General features: G+C 40.2%; 2 protein-coding genes across 4 annotated transcripts in view; one reads left to right on the top strand and one right to left on the bottom strand.

Annotated features, from left to right (window-relative positions):
- Positions 1–2,509, bottom strand: part of samm50l (sorting and assembly machinery component 50 homolog, like) — a 32,948-nt gene extending 30,439 nt beyond the window's left edge. Inside the window, exons 1-2 of one of the 2 annotated variants that reach the window (XM_039600695.1) lie at positions 2,230–2,509; positions 502–587 (exon numbers count right to left, since the gene is read on the bottom strand). The gene's annotated coding sequence lies outside the window, so the exon portion shown is untranslated. The remainder of the gene's footprint in view (positions 1–501; positions 588–2,229) is intronic. The other variant, XM_031734812.2, reaches the window with a different exon arrangement.
- scube1 (signal peptide, CUB domain, EGF-like 1) overlaps positions 1–20,981 on the top strand; it is a 144,213-nt gene that overhangs the window by 16,878 nt on the left and 106,354 nt on the right. For both annotated transcript variants that reach the window (XM_031734808.2, XM_031734807.2), the window contains exon 3: positions 9,804–9,929. In XM_031734808.2, the coding sequence (XP_031590668.1) occupies positions 9,804–9,929 (126 nt within the window). The remainder of the gene's footprint in view (positions 1–9,803; positions 9,930–20,981) is intronic.

The raw sequence follows: 20,981 nt of genomic DNA, 5'->3' as shown, positions 1-20,981 counted from the left end.
GGGCCCAGATGTCAGCCTAATGTGTACCTTAATCAAGCCATGTAATAACAACATGTGCAGGACATAATAGTGCAAAAGTAACATGAAGAAACTCTGTTCAGACAGTGAATGGACTGATTCATATATAGCATTTTTCTACTCTCCCGGACTACTCAAAGTGCTCTATACAACATGCCACATTTACCCAACCACACACTTTCTTTAAACTAAGTGCTTCCTAACTACATTCATACATAGTCACACTCTTGACATGCAGATTAGAGGAGCCAGGGATTGAACCACTAACCGCCCGATCAGTAGGTGACCTGCTCTACCTCCTGAGCTACAGCCACCCAGTGGACAAAAGGTCTGTAAAAAATGGCCCTAGTTAGCAGAATTAGCTGCTAATTCTGCTAATTAGGGCAATTTAAACAGATGCAAATTTAAATATGTGATCTTATTTATTTTGGAAGCTCACGAAACACTTTAACCATATAGCTAGTTGCAAATCTAGCCACTTACCTGTTGGAGAGGCAGAACACCTGGAACACTTGGAAACATTTTAAAGTTGTTGCTTTTGGGTTGTTCTTTGGTAACCTGGAGGCAAGCTGACAAAACAAGACAACAAAAGCCAACCAGTTGTAGAAAGTTGGCACTATTTGCTATTTCTTCTTTCTAGTATAGTGACAAATTTAGCTGCATACACATCTCTTCAGACTTCATCTTTCTTCTCACTCCTGAGAAAAAGAACGTCTGTCTCTGGAATTAAACTGGGAGCTATTCCACAGTAAATCGGCCTGATAGCGGAAAGCTTTGTCTACTATCCTACTGTTGAAAAGTCTAGGAACCACAACAGAACCTGCAGTCTGAAAGTGAAGTACTGTGATGGGACCTGATTTTGTATGAAAATAAAATAATTTTAAACGAAATTCTTAATTCAACACAGAGTCAGTTAAAGGAAGCTTATATGGTCACTCTTTCAAGTTAGTGCTCCTTCTGCAGCATTTCTGATAAACTGAAAGCTTTTCAACTATTCTTTTATCTGAACTCAGCACTAAATCAGTTAAAAGGTCTGCGAAATCAGACAGAAATTCTGATTAAGACCCAGGAAGATGATAGATAAGAACTAAAACTGGTTTGTGACCTTTCCGGCTAGGGTCCACATGACAGCGAGCCAGGCTTTCAATGAGTTAAATCCTTTCCAGGGTCTTTAGTTGATTAATAGGCTGGAGTGAAAGATTGCTGCCACTCCTCCTCCTTGGCCTGGGTTTCAAGGATTCTGACTGTTTATATGACTCGGCGATGTCGTTTCATTTAAACTAACGTATTTATCCTGCTGTAGCCAAGTTTCTGTAAGGCACTGTAACTGAATGTGTTGATTAATTTTTAAAGTATTTACTAAAAAGAACTGAGAGGAGAGAGATCTAATGTTTGATAGTACACATTTAATTCATTTACTCTTTGTTGTAGGTGATAGTGTTACATCCTTCTTTCTTTTTATGGTTAATTATTTTTAGCTTTCAATTTTAAATTTCTTGCTGTTTTTATTTTTTTGATGGTGTGGGGTTTGGAGTTTGAGGGAATGACAGGACGAGAGAAGCTGCAGAGACGTGTGTAAAACTGCAACTATTACTTTTTATGCCACAGTGATGGATACACCAATAAGATCATCCTTTATGTGCTATTGTTCCCTCTATTTAGGACATTTGAAAGTGTGCAGTGCTGTGAAATTAAAATTTCACTCAATGAAACCTAAAGTAGTGAACGTGTTTTGAAAATGCAGGGAGGAGAACCCACAGACTGGGGTGGCCATAGCTCAGGAGCTAAAGCAGGGCATCTACTAGTTACAAGGTTACTGATGTTTGGTATGGACACTGGAGCAGCCAGTCTGCATACCAAATATCTTTGGGCATGATACTAACCTCAAGTTGCTCAGGCAATATACTCCCACGCATCCATTGGAGTGTTAGATAGCAAAAGAGGCAAGTTGTGTAAGTGCTTTAAGTGCTCAAATAGAGTAGAAAAGCACTATATAAGAACCCGCCCATTTATACATGTTTGTGTTAAAATGTAGGAAGTAAAAATAAAAAGTTATCAGAAAAATACATTCTGAAGTAAAGTACAGTAACCTCTGATTTACCTATTTATTAATTCCTGCCATAAAAATAGCATTAGTATTCAGTAAACAGAGCATCTAATTATTCAACTTAGAATCCAGACACTAGAAACCTTCAGAAGCCAGTATCCTACCTGAAATGAAAGCTGCATCCTCTCCCTTTCTCATTTACTCCCTGTGCCCTTCAGAATATCTTTCCAGTGTGGGAGTGGGGGTGTAAGTCCATCAGCAAAGGCGCCTAATTCACTTGATGAGACGTGGAGCATAAACATTTCTCTAGCAATTAGAAAATGCGTGCATGTGAGCGGAAGCAGCAGCCACTGAGTCAGTGTTGGGGCACTGCTGTCAGATGTCAGCAACAGCTCAGGGGCAGGAAGTGGCACTGTTTGAGGCAAAGTAGATCCTGTGAAATGCCTTCCTCCTCCTTCTACACAGCTCCCCACCTCCCTCTAATCTCTCTGTCAAACAAAACATATGAGCACTTAGTGCTTACGCAATAAGCAGAAGTTCAGAAAAGTTGCCACAAATCAGTTGAATTGTGTGGACTGTTATGCATCCATTGTTTCAAATAGTTTGTTCCAGGAAAACATGAGCACAGAATGTTTTATCTCTTTGATGCTTCTGTGCTGAATGTGGCAAAACTGAAGGTTGTCAGAAGGAGCTTGTTTTGAACATATGATTCAGTTGTGTAACTGACAAATGGACTGGCACTTACAGCCCACCTTTGAGTGCCAACTGAGCACTCAGAACACTTTCTGCTGCAAGTCTCATTCATTCAATCACACACAATCATACAGTGCTTTTATCTGTGCTTAAGTGCTTTCTAACAGTTGCACACACACTCACATTCCAATCGAAGCATTGGGGGGAAATCTGAGTTCTGTGTCTTGCCCAAGGATAGTTCAACCGGAGGAGTCGGGGACTGATCCACTGACCTTCTAATAGACTGATAATCTGCTCTTCCACCTGAGCCACAGCTGCCCACAGAGAGCAAAAAGTGTCGACTTTTGTTTACTTGGAAACATTTCTATTGTTCATTGCTACTAGCTAGCACTTCTTCATACTGTCTCAGCATGTGTGTTTATTCTATGAACTGTACCACTGATTATTACCATGATGACAACCATGGTTCAACACTAACTCAAATTACACTAATGAGTATATATGATTTAATATTATTGACCAGTTTAAGTATCTTGGTGAAACAGAAAATGACGTTGCAGAAAGGAGTGTTTAGGAATCACAGCACACTACAAAGTGGCTCAGCACATACAGTTTCTCTTTTTTTTTGGCCTTTTATGGATACAGACAGTGCAGATAGACGGGGGAACATATGCAGGTCAGACTCAAACCTGGGCCTACTGCTGTCCAGCCATACAGCATATGGTCACCTGCTCACCCACTGAGCTAAACCAGCATCCCTGACCACGTACAGGTGGCTGACTGCTGACTGCAATAACAATTACCTCTTTTAAAAATGCCAACAAAACTGAGATTATTGCTCCTCCTGAGTTACGTCCTAAAATTAGTCTTTTTGTAAGACTGCTAAGTCCTGCATTTGAAATCTTGTTATATAAATCCTGTCTTCCTTCTTCACCCCAACCAATCGCAGCAGATGGCCCCACCCCTCCCTGAGCCTGGTTCTGCCGGAGGTTTCTTCCTGTTAAAAGGGAGTTTTTCCTTCCCACTGTCGCCAAAGTGCTTGCTCATAGGCGGTCATATGATTGTTGGGTTTTCTCTGTATGTATTATTGTAGGGTCTACCTTACAATATAAAGCACCTTGAGGTGACTGTTGTTGTGATTTGGTGCTGTGTAAATAAAATTGAAGTGAATTAAATATTTGATTCTTCTCTGCGCTTCGACTCACATATAAAATCATTGTCTCTTGTGTTAATTAGAGCACTAGGCTCCAGATTATTTATCTCAGCTTCTTACAAAATACACTGCTACTGCTGTCTTCATTCACAGGCTCAGAATTTGTTCGTTGTTCCCTGTACGAGACTAAAGAGTACAGGGAACAGATCCCTTCTGTCTGCGACACCAAGGCTGTGGAACAGTCTTTACATTTTACATTTTTTTGTGACTCTGTAGATTCCTTTAACAATAGTTGAAAAGTAATTTGTTTAAACAAGCTTTGTGTTGAAAAGTTTTATTTAATCATTATTTATTTAAAAACGACCTGTTTATAAAATTATGCCTTATTGTATCTTTTTATTGGCTATTATGGCGCTTGATGCTGTTATTTATTTTACCCCCCTGTGTACACTGCTTTGTGAGCGTTTGTAGTGTTTCTAGTACATTTTTAGTAAGCTCAGTTTGGCAGTAGGGCTGCCACAAACGATTATTTTGATAGTCGACTAGTCACCGATTATTTTTGCGATTAGTCGACTAATCAGATCATGCATCCATTGGACGTAAAACGTACAGCTTATTGCACCAGCATGCATCTGCTCTTATATAACTATCATTAGCTTACAGCTTTAAGTGTTTAAGGTATGTGCTAACTAAAAATAAAGACAAGATGATAGTTTATTAAATTTTAATGAAATCTGCAGATTGTTTCGGTGGAGTTTAATAAACTCAGCCGTCTGCTCCTTGCTATCTAAAATATAACAGGACACCGGAGTATGTTCTCAGGCATCTCACACTTCTGATAATCAGTTGTTTGCTTGACGTTTATTCAGTCGTGTATAAACTATAACTTTAATCCCAGCCAAACCAATTTACTCAGGAACAAATAAAATACTTAAAAAAGCCAAACAATTGACTATGTGCACGTTAGCATATGCTACTTCCGGTGCAAAAACTCCTGTGGGGAGCTTTGTTTCCGGTGTCCTATTCGCGCCCTGTTTAATGTCCAAAAGAAGTTAACCAAATGAATGAATTAAGCGTCGATTTACATTTCTATAGATGTCTTGGTCATTTACCCAATATAACTGTAAATGATGTTCATGGACTTGTCGATATTTTGCCCCCACGCCTCAGAGCAAAAGAGAAAAGGGATTCAAATGTTATATTTCTCAGCTGTCCCTCGTTTATTGCGGGTGTTATGTTCAAAAAAAATAACCAGCGATAGGTGAAATCAAGTAGCCAATTTTATTTTTTGATGCGTGGACATCGTGAACATCCAGTACTGCACTTTTTAATTTAGAAGGTAAGTCACAACATATCCTTCATACATACTAATGTATAGAAACCCTCACCAGCAATCGTTCATTTTTTGTGTGGCTTTTTTCACGGTTTGTTAACATGCTGTGTAGGTGTGGACATAACGGGAAACATCTGTGACTGTTGTTCATCTGTAGTTTGAATGCTGAACATTTGCCTGTTTAAAGAATAAGACCAGTCACTATACAGAGATGTGCTTCTGAATGTGGACGATGTGTCTTATGCTGCAGTGATGCAGTTCTGCTTGTGTTGAGTGATGCAAACAACCGATCGATCTAAACTCTTTAAACGTCAATCACGTGGTTACCGGCTACCGGCGAAAATAATCGGGACGGTAAGCCAATTTCTGTCTTAGAACATTTGCGCCGCTGTGTGTTTTTGTGGTCTTCTTTTACGGCTAATTCAGTGAATTTTGGTCTGATCGTGGTGAAACTTTGTGTGTGGAGTCAGTGATAGCTCTGGGAGCTAACCAGCCTATCTTTAATCGGTTACTTACATGAAGTCTGAAGAATTTCTGGTTCGGTTTTGTTTGTTTAGCGGACTTCTGCGCATTTACGTAACTGCTCGTTTAATCGCGGCTTATTTTCGGTGTGTTTGGTGGTTGTAGAAATGGTTTATATGACATTTTAGCTGAGATTATGAGGTTTCTGTGGATACCACACGTCTGGACTTATATTTCTCAACCCGCGTTATAACCGATTAAACGTGATCTCCTCCTTTTTGCCCCCGGACCGGAGACGTGGGGCTTAAGTGGTTAAACGTCAAAATCTATCATTAGATTTTTTTTGTGACACAACAGTGGTGAGTGTTCCCACCTTCTGCTCTTTGGAACTTAACGCAATCTTTCCGTTTTCAAGTTTTGGACATGATTTTGGAGTATATCTTCGCAGTAGCGATTTACCGCAAAGTAAAGCTACCGGAAATGTACAACCCCACATCCGGCCTCAAACCAGGAAGTTAGCATTTTCTCGTGCACATAGTCAATAACATTTTTAAGTTTAACCTGAGTACTGAAAGACGGCGGTGGGTTTGAAAACGATTTGCCCGGAGTCCGGTGTTCTCACCGGCTCTAGTGAGCCTAGAACCCCGGCTAGCTATCGAGCTGGTGGGTAACAGACGTCTCCGAAAACGTCTGAGTGCTTTTGAAAATATGTGGTGTCTTCATAAACTGAGCAGATATTTGAAGTTTACACAGCTACATTCTCGCCTGAAAACATGTTAGACATTTATTTTGTGACCCAGAAAGAATAATAAGAGTAACATTAAAGCTAACTAGCTGCCGCCATTGCTGGAAACTGAGCAAGGCCGCGCTATGAATTCTGGGACACAGCTTCTTCTTCTTTTGCCTTTAACGGCAGCTGGCATCCTTGTACATGCAGTGCTGCCATCTTCTGTTTCAGTCCGTTATTACACTCTCAAATCCTACTACTTATTCCTGCGTCTTTTGTGATCTTACAAAGCTTCAAACGATGCGTCGACTATTAAATTAGTCATCGACGATTTTGATTGTCGACGTAATCGTGACTAGTCGACTAATCGTGGCAGCCCTATTTGGCAGCAGGTAAGAGTCCCGGGCTACCCCACACCTGTCAGCACAGCGTTATCAACAGTATCTGCATCTGTAGTTGACTCAAGTTATAATGGTAAGCTAGCATTGTGCATGATGTTATGCATTATTTGCATCTATTTAACTACATTGAAAACATAAACTCTACCTTGATTATCAAAAAGAGTGAATCAGAAACGATTGCAGCTCCTACTCCCACTTTACTTTGTGCCATTATGCCCGTCAGATATTACATACTGCGCTTTTAAAAGCCCATAAAGACGTGTATTCAAATATGGCCATCTTAACATAATCCATGATACAGACTCAGTCCGGCTGTTTGAAACAGTACAGACACCAATTAATCACCCACAGCTTTTCACTCACATGCAGCCCTGAGGCTGTTTCTCCCTATATGCAACTTTAGTTGTAGCCCTTACCTTCCCCTTTGTCTCTGACAGATGAAAAGCAGACAACAAAGGAGGTGCCACATCGTGTTGAACCACGCCATCTGAGCTGGCAGCACAGCAAAGTGTCCAAACAACCTTTCCCCAAATAGACGTCCATTCAAGCTCAGCATAATTAGTTGCAAATGCCTTTTAGGATGAGCCAGTGATGGCCGTGAGGAGGTTGTATACACAAAGCTCATGCTCTTTAAATGAGTGATTTTTTTTTCCATTTTTTTGTTATATTTTCTTTCATTTTAAAATGAACTCAATCTGTTGGTGCTCACATGTAGCTCAATTAAAGTACTTTGGTCACTTTAAAGTTTTTAAACAGGGCTCTGGTTACCTTTTCATATAACAGGATTGAATGTTAGGCAATGATATTAATCTTCTCATATAATCACAATCACATTGGAGCGGTCCATGACCTACACACAGTATGGGCTTGTTTTGTCAGAGATCAAACAAAGTGAATTAAAATGCCCTTGTGTGTGTTTGTCTGCATAATTGGCTTCCGGTAAACATGTCTGTGATGCTTCATGGTGGAGATCATGGCAGTCACAATTGTTTTTAAACCATTAAGTAAAACCTCTGTGATGAGGATCCTTTCATGTTTATGTCTGTCTGACTCTTCAAAGTGATCGCTTGAGCCAACATCACAACATCACTCTTGTGAAAGGAAGTGAATGGCTGAGTGTTTCATTTATACGAGTTGTCCTTATTTCTTTTACTTGTGAAAATGCACATGTACATCATTTCCTGCATGCAGGATAAATGTTGAAGTTTTCTGTGCCGTGCTAGAGTAGGTGCATCTCTCTGATTTAGTGTAATGTGTCGTGTTACCGGTTCCACATCACTGCATGTCAAATATTACTGTGTGCTGTTGCTATGCGAGGCTGTTGTTGGTATTAGGAGCTGCTAGTAGTTGTCATCTGCTAATAAGTTGGACAATAGTCTCTGGAGATCTGTTTTAGCCACAGAAGTAAAGGACTAAAGGGTTTACTATGTCTCTTAGTCCTCATCTGTGGAAAACAGGAGATAACAAATACTGCCTCACTCACAGCTCCAGTTCTAGCTCAGAGTTGCACAAAACTCTTTTCATTGAGTCATCAGGTCATCGGGCAAGGTGCACGGATGAGGTTCTTTCCAGTGAATTTACTCTTAAATTGTCTTCATGTATACAACCTGTCAGATGAACTGTATGGCAGATAGACAGGCAGATAATACAGCAGATGTGTGGAGCAGAGCAAAATGAGACGAGATAAAAAGGGAGAGAGTTTGGAACACAGGAAGACAGGAAAGAAGAATGAAAGGCTGCACATGACTTTGACTAACCCATCCAGGTGGCATCCTACTTTGCTCAAGGAAGAGAAGGTGCACAGACGTCAGACTGAATCAGAGTGCACATATACCTGTGCTGTATGAGCCGCCGCACAGATGGAGCAGGAGGACGTGGGCTTAGGTCTTCCTCTACTGCATGGCAGATCTCCTGCTGTTCACACGGAGGGGGAGGACTGTTTGTTTAAGTGGCTCTGCATGGCAACCACTTGCAAGCTGCTCCGATGAAAACCTCTGCTGGCTCAGCATGGAGGTGGGTGGTTATCCCCAGATGAATAAACACTCACTAACATCCCCCAACCAACTACTGCCTTCCTGAGCTGTACTGTGATGTTTTAGGGGTTACTCTCGAAGGATGCCACTCATCAGGGTTGATGGATTTCCTGCTACCTAAGAAACCAGCGGGAACAGACTTTTAACAGGGTTTTTTTTCCTAATATGGTGACGTGTGTGTGTCGTTTTAATCACTGTATCAAACAACAGACATTAGAGTGCCTCTCTAGTGTGTGTTTGCTGTCATTGTCAGTTGTTTTAGTGTCTTTACTCTCATTTGTTTCTGTGCCGAGACAATGTTACTCAAGCTGAACACTTGATATGCCACGCCAAGGAAACCCACTCTCGGGCAGTGATGGTGAAATTGTAAAGACACTCAGAAGCAAGCATAAAACATCACATTCTGCAAATACTTCATATTCCTATGTATACCACCTTTAACATATTTACATACAATGTTGTTACCTGTAACTTTATTTAGCATTTGTGACCGATGCCCAGACTTGATTCAGTCTTCAGGTTTCAAGGGTTCCAGTTTCATCCAGACAGTGTGAAGAGGTGTGGCAGTGAGTGAGAGCTCACTCACAAAGCTTATTAGATTTTAAGTACACAGAGTGCATTGAGTCATTGATCAGAGCTACCAAATGGAAAGCAAATTTGAAACTTGACTCACAGTGCTAATAAAAATACCGTCTGCATTTCCCCCCAAACAGCAATATTTAGTTCATTAAAGTGGTCATTTTCACATTTACAGTATATAGAAAAAACAAAAATGCCGTTTCAGCTGGTTTATTCTCAATTTACTTCAATTAAGAGTGACCGCCTAAACCGCTGTAACTGGGCTTTAATGACTCAACTGCTACGTCAGCTCTGTAATTCATTTGACATCATTTAGGCCAGCATGATTACTAACCTTTGCCCTCTGCTCTTCATCAGACATGGACGAATGTGAGAATGACTACAACGGGGGCTGTGTCCACGAATGCATCAACATACCAGGCAACTACAGGTGCATGTGCTACGATGGATTCATGCTGGCCCACGATGGACACAACTGTCTGGGTAAGTCTGCTCAATATTTCAGTGCATTATTCCCCTTCATGTCATCTCTTATAACAGGATACAAAGCTCAATGAAATTTGTAGTGTTTTTCAAAATAACTAAGCTTTGTTCAAAATGAGAACATCTTGAGTATTTTGTATGTGTCTGCATACTGCATGCACATTTAGTGATGATGGGTAATCTATATATCTGTGTGTGTGTGTGTGTGTGTGTGTGTACATGTTTAGAGTTTAGAGTTCTGATGCCTCGCGTTAGGGTAAGCGGCTAAGTCGAAATGAGATGTCCTCACTAAGATATACAAACGAGTGTGTGTGTTTAAGTGTGTGTACTTTTGTCCTTGTACCTCTTAAACCTGTCTGGCTCAGGATGCCTTGCTCGCATAGTCGCTCTGTCATCAGTTGGAGGGTTTCCATGATTTGTGCTGTTTTATGCTCTTTTCTCTGTACTGCAGGGAGGGCGTTCAGGGTTGAAGAGTTCTCCTGCAGATATCTGGCTGTGTTTTAGTACTGACAGATCAGACCATTTAGGCTGAGTGCTCTGTTATCCACTTGCAGTCAGCTAGACTTCTGTTTTTTTTCTCCTGCCCCGTGTAACATGCAGGACTGCGTGGATGTGCTCAAACACATTTTATCTCATCGGTCCTGTGCTGCTGACTGACGACCACAAAGTAATGTCAGAAACACAAGAACAGTCGTTCCAGATGCTGGGATATGTTTTGGCATTTGAAAGTGTTATAACTCATTCTTTAAACTTTTAGAGAGACTAGGTGAGAGATTGATTGCTAAGGCAGCAGCTGCCAGTGCAGACTAGCTGCTGAATTGTGGATTCACCTCACAGGAATGACTTTCAGACAGCTGATATAGAGCAGAGTTAAAGCTAAAGTTGAAGGTCTGCCATTAGAATTTAATTTCATGCACAAACATGGTCAAAGGCATTATTAACTATACTGTCTATTGAGGTACATTTTGAACATTGACTGCACTACCAAACACATGACACATGTTTTTTTCTATCAATAATAACTCCCTGATAAATATTTTTAATGTAAGGTGATTAGTTTAGTTCTTCTCCTTTTTTATTGAAGAGAGGAAAGTTGATCAATTTTCAAATTGATGAACTTTCACCCACGTCTATCATCAGATCATACTCTATACTCACTTGCTGTGTGGCTGTCTCTGATGACCAGCTCTATCAATTGTAAATAGTATATTAAATGTTTATGCAGTTAAATGTAGTACTTTCATTCTCAGACAGTGCTGGTGCAGCCTGCACTTCTTCAGCTTGCCTGTTTCATGAAACAGGACTTCCCCTCTTCATCATCATCATGCTTCCTTGCTAACACGCTAAAGGGAACGATTAAAGGTTTTTTTCACACCTTTCCAAGTTTTCATTGTTTTTCTCCCCTCGTTGTCTTGTTGTGTAACACTAAGAGGGCGCTCTGTGCTTGCACGAGCTATTCTGGCCATTTAATTCATTTTAAGTCAGCATCTAGTGGTCATTAAAGGAACTGCATTTCAATCGATTCTCACGAGTTTCGGTTGTGTTTTAAACTTGAACTCATAATTTCGAAATGTGTAAAATGTGACTGGGCTGAGAGAGACATAACAGCAGCAGCTATAAAAATGTAACCCTGCTTGTTAAAGAGATTTTCCCTGAGAACACGGCAGTTTTACACGTGGAGCAGGGGCTTGGTGGGAAGCTGTCACAATAATTATGTGTTGCTGTGTTTTGTGTTGTTTATTTTCTGCTGGCTTGTCATCCTGTGCCGTTAGCTTGCTGGTTAGCTGTTGTGTCGTCCTTAAAAAGAGGGCATGTGGTTCGTGGCATTTCACCGCACGTGTTTGTGCCACTAATTCAAGTGACACCAACTGTCATCGGTCGCTCTTTGCAGCCCAGTGACAGGAAATCAGTGCGAGACTTGCTTTATTAGATGGTAACTGAAATTGGCTCTTATGAACTGCTGCTAATTAAAACCAGGTTACTGAGTTCAAACGAGGCAGTAGAGTGTGAAATCAGATGCAAGATGTGTGTGATCGCAATCAGACCGCTACCAGCTACTTGTTTGCCTTTCCTAATTTCTGCATTCCTGTCCTTTTGCTCTGTATTTTGGTATTTGTCATTCAGTTCTCTGTTCTTGTTGATTAGCCATTTTTCCCTTTTTTTATTCTCCTGTTTGTGTATATCGTCCATGCCTTTATTTTGAAAGCATGTTCTCTGATGGTGACCAGTATCTCTGCCTCACAGTCCTCTCTCACTCTGTTACTTGAGTTTTTCTTTACCTCCATCTTTGAAGTGCTTCCTCTGCTGATCTGTGACATGCTCTTTTTATCCTCCCATCTTTCTCTGTCATGTTTTTAGCATGTTTCGCAATCTTTCTGTTTGCTTACCTTGTTTGTTGATCGCTGTCTTATTACACAGCAGCTACAAATGTGAACAGAAACAGCTATATGTAGCTAGGGTTTTTTTCTTTTGTATATTTGTACGTTTTACATTTTTGATCACTGTTCATCTGTGCTGGAGAACTGTGCACCTCAGCCCATGTCTGCACTGAATAGGAGATCTCTGTGTCTCATTGTACACGTCTATAGTGTAAAAGGCATTCTCTGTATGTAGGTATAAATCTGTAGAGAGAGAGTTTGTTAATTGTTTACTCATCTACTCCCTCATGTTGCCACCTGTTACAGCTAAAAGGAGGATAAGGAAATGTTCTTCTGTTCATTGAAGAAGCAAATATAGCATTACTACACAAACACTGTTTAAACTAAAAGTCATATTTTCAAAATGCAGACCCATTTTCACGTGCTCATGATGCTGTTCCACATCTGTAGCAAAGAGAATACAACTGAGACAGACAAACAGAAATATTCAGCGCGTCCCATCATTCACCAGGACTTTGTTGTTTGGGCAATAGCGATCCCAAACACCATGATCAGGTATACAGATGACCCCAAGGGTGTGTAAAGACAGTATTTGTCTCTCTCCCAGATGGGTACAAAGTGAAAATAAATTAGAAAACTACTGCGGCAACCTGAAGTGGTTCAGTGGGGGACGTGATCGATGGTAGAGGATTCTTGTTTTTAAATGGAGAAACCAAAGAAACCAGTGATGCCCATTAAAAAGTGTCACTCTGAATTGTAAAGTTTTCGACCGTGGGGGTTAAATGTATGGACTAGAAGCAAGAGCTTCAGAAATGTGAAGGTTGAAGTGAAGTTAGTTTATTTGTAATGCAGTGTTATGTCCTTTGTGGTGATGTCACTATTGCTACACAGAATATAAAAATGTCAAATGGATTTCTTAAACCAAATTTTTTGTGCCTTTCCAATGATCTGTCATTTGCAATGCAATTACAGAAATTAAGTGTATAATTTACTATAAAATTGTTCTTAGATCTTTTATGTCTTAATTGTTCCTATAAATGGTTTGCTTATCAAAAAAAACAATTTAACAGTAAATGATATCTTCTGTTGTCTGGTCCTGGTATATTAATAGAATTAGACGCGTCTTCAGAAATGAAACTTGAAACAGAAAATAATTTGCTAAAGTTGCAAGATGGAATGATGTTGTTTTGGGCTGCTGCCATTTATTTACCCACCTGGTGGTTTCGCCATTTCTGTATGACCTCTGTTGAAAGTTTTTTTTTTTTTAAGTTCAGCTAAAAACAAGGAATTCAAATGAGACAAATCCAGTCAGTTTGTGGTCAAAGGTGTTGGGATTAGTCACATGTTTAGTAGTAGCCCTGTGATATGTGGCTTACTCTGATCCCAGATGTTTTTGCAAATGTGGGACGATATCTCATTTTGGAATGCTGTCCTAGAATTTTCCATTTGAAAACTCATAAAACCAAAAGGGGACAGCATTGTTGGCCACAGACAATGCAATCCAGAAGATTAGCTTATACTTCTGATATGATGTGTGTTACATAGAATCCGTCTACATTAAGCCCACTTTGAGAAGATATATGACACTGCAGTTTACGTTCCTGTGTATTGACTCATGGAGACTCTCTGATGCTTCGTGTTTACTGCCGTCGCTAGCTAAAGAGATAAATAGTGCCCTGTGATGCATGGTAACCCTATAAACAGAACTTTCGGAGAGTGACGTGTTGGCCTATTCTCAAACCGCAGTTTAAGCCGAGCTCCAGTCTTGCTCTTCGTGCTGCCCATCAACCAGAACTACACTATTTGTTATAACGTCTCACTCTCCAGTGTCTCATTCAGCAGATTTATTGTATAGAAAATGTGTTGCACAGCACTGTTGCACACTCGTTTTGTATATGAACACTAGTGATTCATAGACAGATAGTGTCTTGGCTTTCATATTACAAGTTGTCATAACATCGTATGTCAGTGCTGTGGGTTGAATCAGCTGTGATAAGTGCAAAGATGTTGTAAATTAAAGTCATATGTCTTCCATGACTGGTAAAAGAGTCGCTAACAGGCACTGCTCTGCTTTCTGACTCATTAATCATAGTTTGGCGAATAATGTCAATTCCTGCGACACATATGTCTTCAGGTCCGATCAGGATTCAGGTTGTGTGGTTTCACAGCAGGAGAGGTTGCCGATGATCAAAGCTCACGGGGAAGTGGTAAGTTGACTGCGGTGTTTGGTCATCATCAAAGGGCAACAGAATAATATGAAAACAACATTTTTATCCAGCTTGTTTGTTTCAAAGTTCACTCTCAATTTATTTCTCATTTTTCTCACACTCTCTGGGCCTGCCTGTGGAAAACAATAACGACTTGTGGTTTTTAATAGACCCAAAGAATGACATTCAGAAACCTCAGAAACTTGTGGTGTTTTGAAGAAGCCTGGGATGACAAACTGCACTTTGAAAAAGTGTGCCAAGAAAAAAGAAAAAGGGTAAAAGACGTGTGTGAATCTGCAGGAAGTCTCTCCAGATGCACCATGTCAACGAGTCGAGCTCTAATTGATTTAAGATTGCTTAATTTTGTTCTGATTAAAGAGTGATCCTGTTCAGCTCCTTTCTTCTTTTGATTTTGACTTTATTTATTTGGCTTTGGCTTAGACGCAGCTGGCCTCAATGTGTCGATGGTTCGGTGCCCTCTGTGAATGTCTGGTGCTCTCGCTTCAGTTTATTTTTGTTCCGACAAGTTCTTTTTATTTCATGTGGAGATCTGAGAGGTGACTGCACAGTGGGAGAGTCATCAGAGACAGTGTGTCACAGAGCAGTGCAACATGTAAAAGACAAGGTCTGCACGAGGAAGGGAGGGGACAAGCTGAAATATGACAAACTAGCATGCAACTTCCAGTGTATGGAAGAGATGCTGTTGGTGGAATATCTGCACCAACAGATAAGACACAGAAATGCACCAAAGTAAAAAAGTACTTGTACATAGTCATTTATAAGGCTGAGTTTGAAAGTGAAAGTTTTTCTGGGCATCTTCCATAGTTTGACAGTGCACATATTGCCCAGCAAGAGGGAATAAAAAGACTTTGGAAGATACCCCATTGGTGAGATGAAACCTCCATCCATCCATTCTCTTCCGCTTATCGTTGTCAGAGTCGCAGGGGAGCTGGAGCCTATCCCAGCGACCTTGAAACACCCTGGACAGGTCACCAGTAAACCTCTAAAAGTTGCTGTTTGGTTATTCAGATTCTACAGCTCAGCTGAAAAACCCAGCCTATGAAAAGATAAGCAGGAAATTTCATATTAAAAACAGTAAACATCTCTCCTGTGTTCTAGTAGAACATTGTATTATTTTATCCTCTTAAAATGCTAATTTTCTATCATGTTATAGTACAGCTGAGAACTGGTGATAAAAGTTAACTTTCTGTTAATAAATGGGCAAAAAAAGAGAAAACGCAAACGACACTCAATGTAGGAAGTTCACTGAGTACAATGGTGTGTACTACTCTCTTTGCTCTAGCAACGATAGAATGAGAAGAAGGAGGCTTCAGTTGAAAACTGAGCTAGAGGACAAGTACACTTTTACAAGCTAAGTGAGAAAAATCAGGTAATCCTCCCTATTTTTATATTCAGAATCCTTTATTTATCCAGGTAAAAGTCTAATTGAGATTAGATTTACTTTTTCATTCTTGGCCAAGAAGACAGCAGAAGTTACAACAAACACATCACATAACAATGTAACAAGTAAAAAAACTACCGTATTTTTGGGACCATAAGGCGCACCGGATTATAAGGCACATTTAGCAAAACAAAACAGTCAGATAAGTCAAACTTTACTCAACTCATTCTTCTTGCTTCCTCCACTTTTGTACCATTGATTCATTAATGTTGAATTCTCTCCAGCTGCTCTATTCCCGTGTTGTTGCAGTATATTAATGACTAACCTGGTATTGTGGATGGATTATCTCAGTTGTTCTCCTGACTGAAGTTTGGTCCGTTTACAGCATCCTGCCATGCGATTGCATTTGTCCCTAACCATCAGGAACCCTCAAGTTAACTTTTATCGAGTGGAAAAGTGTTAGCGTTCATCCTCCAGCTACACTATGTTTGTGTTATGCTAACATAGCTGTGTCGCTAGCGACACGTAGCACATCATTATATACCAGCTAGCCCAACTTCAGTAACCCTACAAACGTCACTGCTGTTTAGTTTTCTGTCTTCATTTATGTTGGAAGTGATAGCAGAGCTGTACGTTTGAATGTTTCAGAAATCTCTCAGTCAGAACATGCTATATCATGTTTAGGTGGAAGCTAGCGAGCTACATTCCTGCTAACGTCTAACTCCGTTAACCCTTGTATGGTGTTCGGGTCTGTGAGACCCATGCCATTTAGAGGCCGTTGCCCCTTTAGGCAGTATATACCATCAAAACCTGCAAAATATGGTATAAGGATATGTACACTTGATTAGAACTGATTTTATTTTTTTTATAACATTTTATTGACAAAAAACGAGAAGCACATTAATTCATAAATGTGATCGAACAAAGGTAAAAGGAAAAAATTAACCATGTTTGCTGTTCACATGGCTCGTAATTGGGATAAAGTAAACATCTGTTGAGTAATTTAACATAAAATTGTTTGATAGTGTTAATTGGAAAGTCAAAACTCTAGCGGGTCCACCAGACCCATGAACACTGGCTGAGTAACAAAAATACGAACACCATACAAGGGTTAAATGTAATAAATTCTGTTTTCATGGATGTCTGGATGTTAAACTTAATAGTTACACCTGGTAAAGCAGCAATGCTGATCATTTTATTAAAGATGAAAGAATTTAGACAGTTTTTAACTCTCAGTGATGCCGCAGTGTTCGCTTAACTTTGGGACCTGAAGCTGACGGAGTTTAGGACCAGTGTTGCCAACTCCTCAGTAAGAAAAATCGCTATTGGCTGTCCTAAGAGTCGCTAAATGACGTCATCGCCTAATTTGCATAATTGGTCATGCTAATGTAATTGTAACCTATGTTGTTGGAGAGAGAAATAACATCGTGGAAGAGACATAAAGTGAGTAAAAAAACGTCCTAAATGCATTTAGAATTTATTTAGAACTACAAATTAAATTTCTTTTAGCAATTATTGTTTTTTAATGTCACAATTCCAACCCTGCTCCTTTATCCGGGCTTGGACCGGTAAAAGTGACCCGAAATTGGCACTCTGGTGGAATTACTTTGTGTGTGTGTGTTTATAAGTAGTTTTAAACCTTGTGATCCACAAAACAGCATAACAGTAAAAGAAGAACTGACTGCGTTACAGTCAGTGTGGGAGCAGCGGCTTCGCTCATGCACGATTCATTTGCAGTTTGGACGCACAGGTGTGAACATGTCCTGCCCTGATAGCAGCTGGTGGAGGACTATCCTCCGCCTGTGAGCGCTTTGGCACAAGCGAGGTGCCCACGGCAGCACCGCTGCTTGTTGAGAGTAAGAGCGATACGCGCTTTCACGTCATAAATAAGTCTCCAATAACACCAGAAAAAGTTGCCAGATTTGTCGCTAGTCGCTTTTAGAAAAAAAGTCGCTAAGGGGGTCTGAAACCAAGCTAAATATAGCGACAAAGTCATTAAGTTGGCAACACTGTTTAGGACCCAGATTACTCCGCGAGGCTCCTGTCTACAGTAGCCGTAATGCTCCGACAATCCATCAGGTGGTGCGGCTTCGTAGCTTACCAAAGTTGGACTAAAACATTTTTTGACAGAGTTTTGAGCGCCGTGTACCACATAAAATCAGTTCAAGGTCAGTAAGCACAGCCAGAATCCATACATAAGGCGAACCGTCGAATTTTAAGAAAATTGAAGGGTTTTAAGTGCAGTTTATAGTCCGAAAAATACGGTAATACAATCTGCCAAACAGACACGGGAACACAAACATGTGAATCATATGCATTAACAATCATATGCATTAACAAACTGTTACAAAAGCAACATTAAAAACAGCCACAAAGACCAAAACGAGAGACCTTAAATGGGACTTAACCAGTGTAATGCATGATTCATTAGCTTGTAGAACCACCTTTAGCAGCAGTAACTTGAAGCTTCTCACACCATTGCCAGGGAATTTCAGACCACTGTTCTTTACAACGTTGCTTCAGTTCATTAAGGTATGTGGGTATTCTTGATTCTTGTAGATTTGATGTGGATGTGGCATGCTTGGGATTATTGTCATGTTTCATGATCAAGTTTTGGCCCAACTTTAGCTGTTGAACAGATGGCTTCACATTAAGAACACTTTGGTATACAGAGGTTTCAGTAACTGGATTGTGCCAACGTCCCGGCGCTTCAAATCAAGCCAAAATCATCCTCATTGTGCTTGACCGTTGGTTTGAGGTGTTTGTGTTAAAATGCAGTTTCCTTTTGTCAAATAGCGCCCGACTGATATAGGAAGACTGATACCAATAAATTTAATCTTAAAAAGCCAATATTCTAAATCAGAATGCTGATATCTAAAGCTGATTGATTTAGATATGCAAAACATGAACAAATTTCTCTAACATATGTTATGTGTAGTTATTTATTTACTTGTTTACGCTTTGCCTGACTGTTCACATGAGCAGGTTACTACGTTTGTAACATTCCACACGTGTTACCAAGAAGGAAGGTACCTTTCCGTACCTTTTTCCATTTTGTTTTTCACCCTACTTGCCTTGCCTTAAGCCTTGCCTTAATTACCTTGAGGCAACTGTTGTGATTTCGCACTATATAAATAACATTGAATTGAATTGCCTCCCTCAGCCTCTCAGTTGATGTGAGAAGCACATTGTCACTGTGTCCAAACAAACTTTTACACGAGTTTACACAAGCGCAATCAAACAAAACAGACGAGCACATTTTGGAACTGGCCTTTGTTCATGCAGAAATGTTGGCAGAGATCAATTAGACTTGGACATAGCTTCAGTTCTTCTTTCTCTGTCCTCACTCCCTCCCCCTCTACAGTCTGAAAACTAAATGAACCAGTCATATTATGACAAGCATTAAACCATGAGATTTGCTTGAAATAGTGTTAGGAAGTGCAATAAAAACAAAGCTGAGGGTTCAGCGAGGACAACGTGACTTCTGTGCTATTCTTAAACCACTTTATTTACGCATTTACTGGAAGCTCATGCATTTATAAGGCCAGGACACAATGCTTGTCTAGACTCCCATTCATGCACCATCTACAGTAGCCTACATTTGATAAAAATGCAGTGCACTTAAGGTCAGTAGAATAAAAGTCTGAAGTCTAGTTGAGTCTATTGAGTTTAGTCTTTCACAGTTTAAGCTTTGTGACTGCATCTTGTGGTTTAGCACGCTCAGAGAGAGATAAGGACCTGCCAAACTAGTCAAAACCACCTTGTGGTAGTCTCTTGCTACAGCAGGAGTCCATGAAGACATTTTGCTATGATGTCACACACAAACTAAACACAAAATAAGCCCTCCCTTACTTTTACCTGACCACTCGAGTACTATGTACTTTCTATCTGACATTTACACACCAATGGATACATCAGAGAGCAACACGAGGTTAGCGTCTTGCCGAAGGGTATTTGGCGTGCAGACCGGAGAAGCTAGGCACCGAACCATCACCTTTCCGATTAGTCACTGACTTGCTCTACAGCCACCCCAATACTACAGCTTTAGAATGACCTAAATGTGTTGTTTATATAATTCAAGCAGTTACTACAAAGACAGAGTTCCAGTTTGCAAATTCTTTTGCGAAGCTGAAAACCATATAAATGATTTCCCACCGACACAGCGGTCCATTTACTACACCTACTCTTTTTTATGGCCTCCCTTTAAATGAACATAGTATAGAGCTCTGTAACTAGAGGCGTGTCATGTCTGGTGCATGTCTTGTTCTTGTTTTTCTATGTTCCCTGTAGAGCCTCTCTCTTTAACACCATGTGGGGGGCAGCCATAGCAAACAGAACTGAGAAGGCGAAAGTGCAAGAGACAAGAGGAAAGACCTCCCTGTACCTAGGAGTTTCAGATGCTAGCAGACAGGCTGGTCACACTATGCTCACAGTTTTACATTTGATACTGAACATTCAGTGGAAGGTTTATGTGAAGGTCCTACGGACCTGTCTCTTGATATTTATTGTCTGAACCCCTCTCTTATCTGACATTAGAAATTAAGGTGCTGTGTTCGATAACATTTTACTAAAGCTGAAAGGTTCTTCAAAATGTAATAAATTACCAGCTTTCCTTTTTGTTATGACAGACTTTCTAAAGTGTTCCTTTCTGAATTGTAGTAAATATGGCTGTTTTAAAGGTGCTGTGGTGGTTAGTACTGTTACATCATCGCAAGAAGATCCTTGGTTCAGCTCCTGCCTGGGGCTTTTTGTGTGTGTGGAGCTTCCATGTCATGGTACTCTGGCTTTCTCCCAGAGTCCAAAGATATGGATGGGTCTGGTTAATTGCTGAGTGAAAGATAGGCAGCTTGTCCTGGGTGTACCCTGTCTCTTGCCCGTTAACATGCAGAAGAAAATGAGTGGATGGCTTATTTGCTTTAAGACCAGTTTAGATGGTGTGCTTTGCTTGCCATTTAGCTAGGTAGAAAACATTTTTATAAACTTACATGTATTAACTGTCATCTAAGGCAAGTCTTGTTTTATTAAGCAGGACAATGCTAAACTACTTTCTGCAAATATATATATA

Source organism: Oreochromis aureus, linkage group 17, assembly GCF_013358895.1.
Source record: "Oreochromis aureus strain Israel breed Guangdong linkage group 17, ZZ_aureus, whole genome shotgun sequence".
NCBI lineage: Eukaryota > Metazoa > Chordata > Actinopteri > Cichliformes > Cichlidae > Oreochromis > Oreochromis aureus.
Note: the sequence above shows the minus strand (reverse complement) of the source record. Positions and strands in the feature narration are given on the sequence as shown.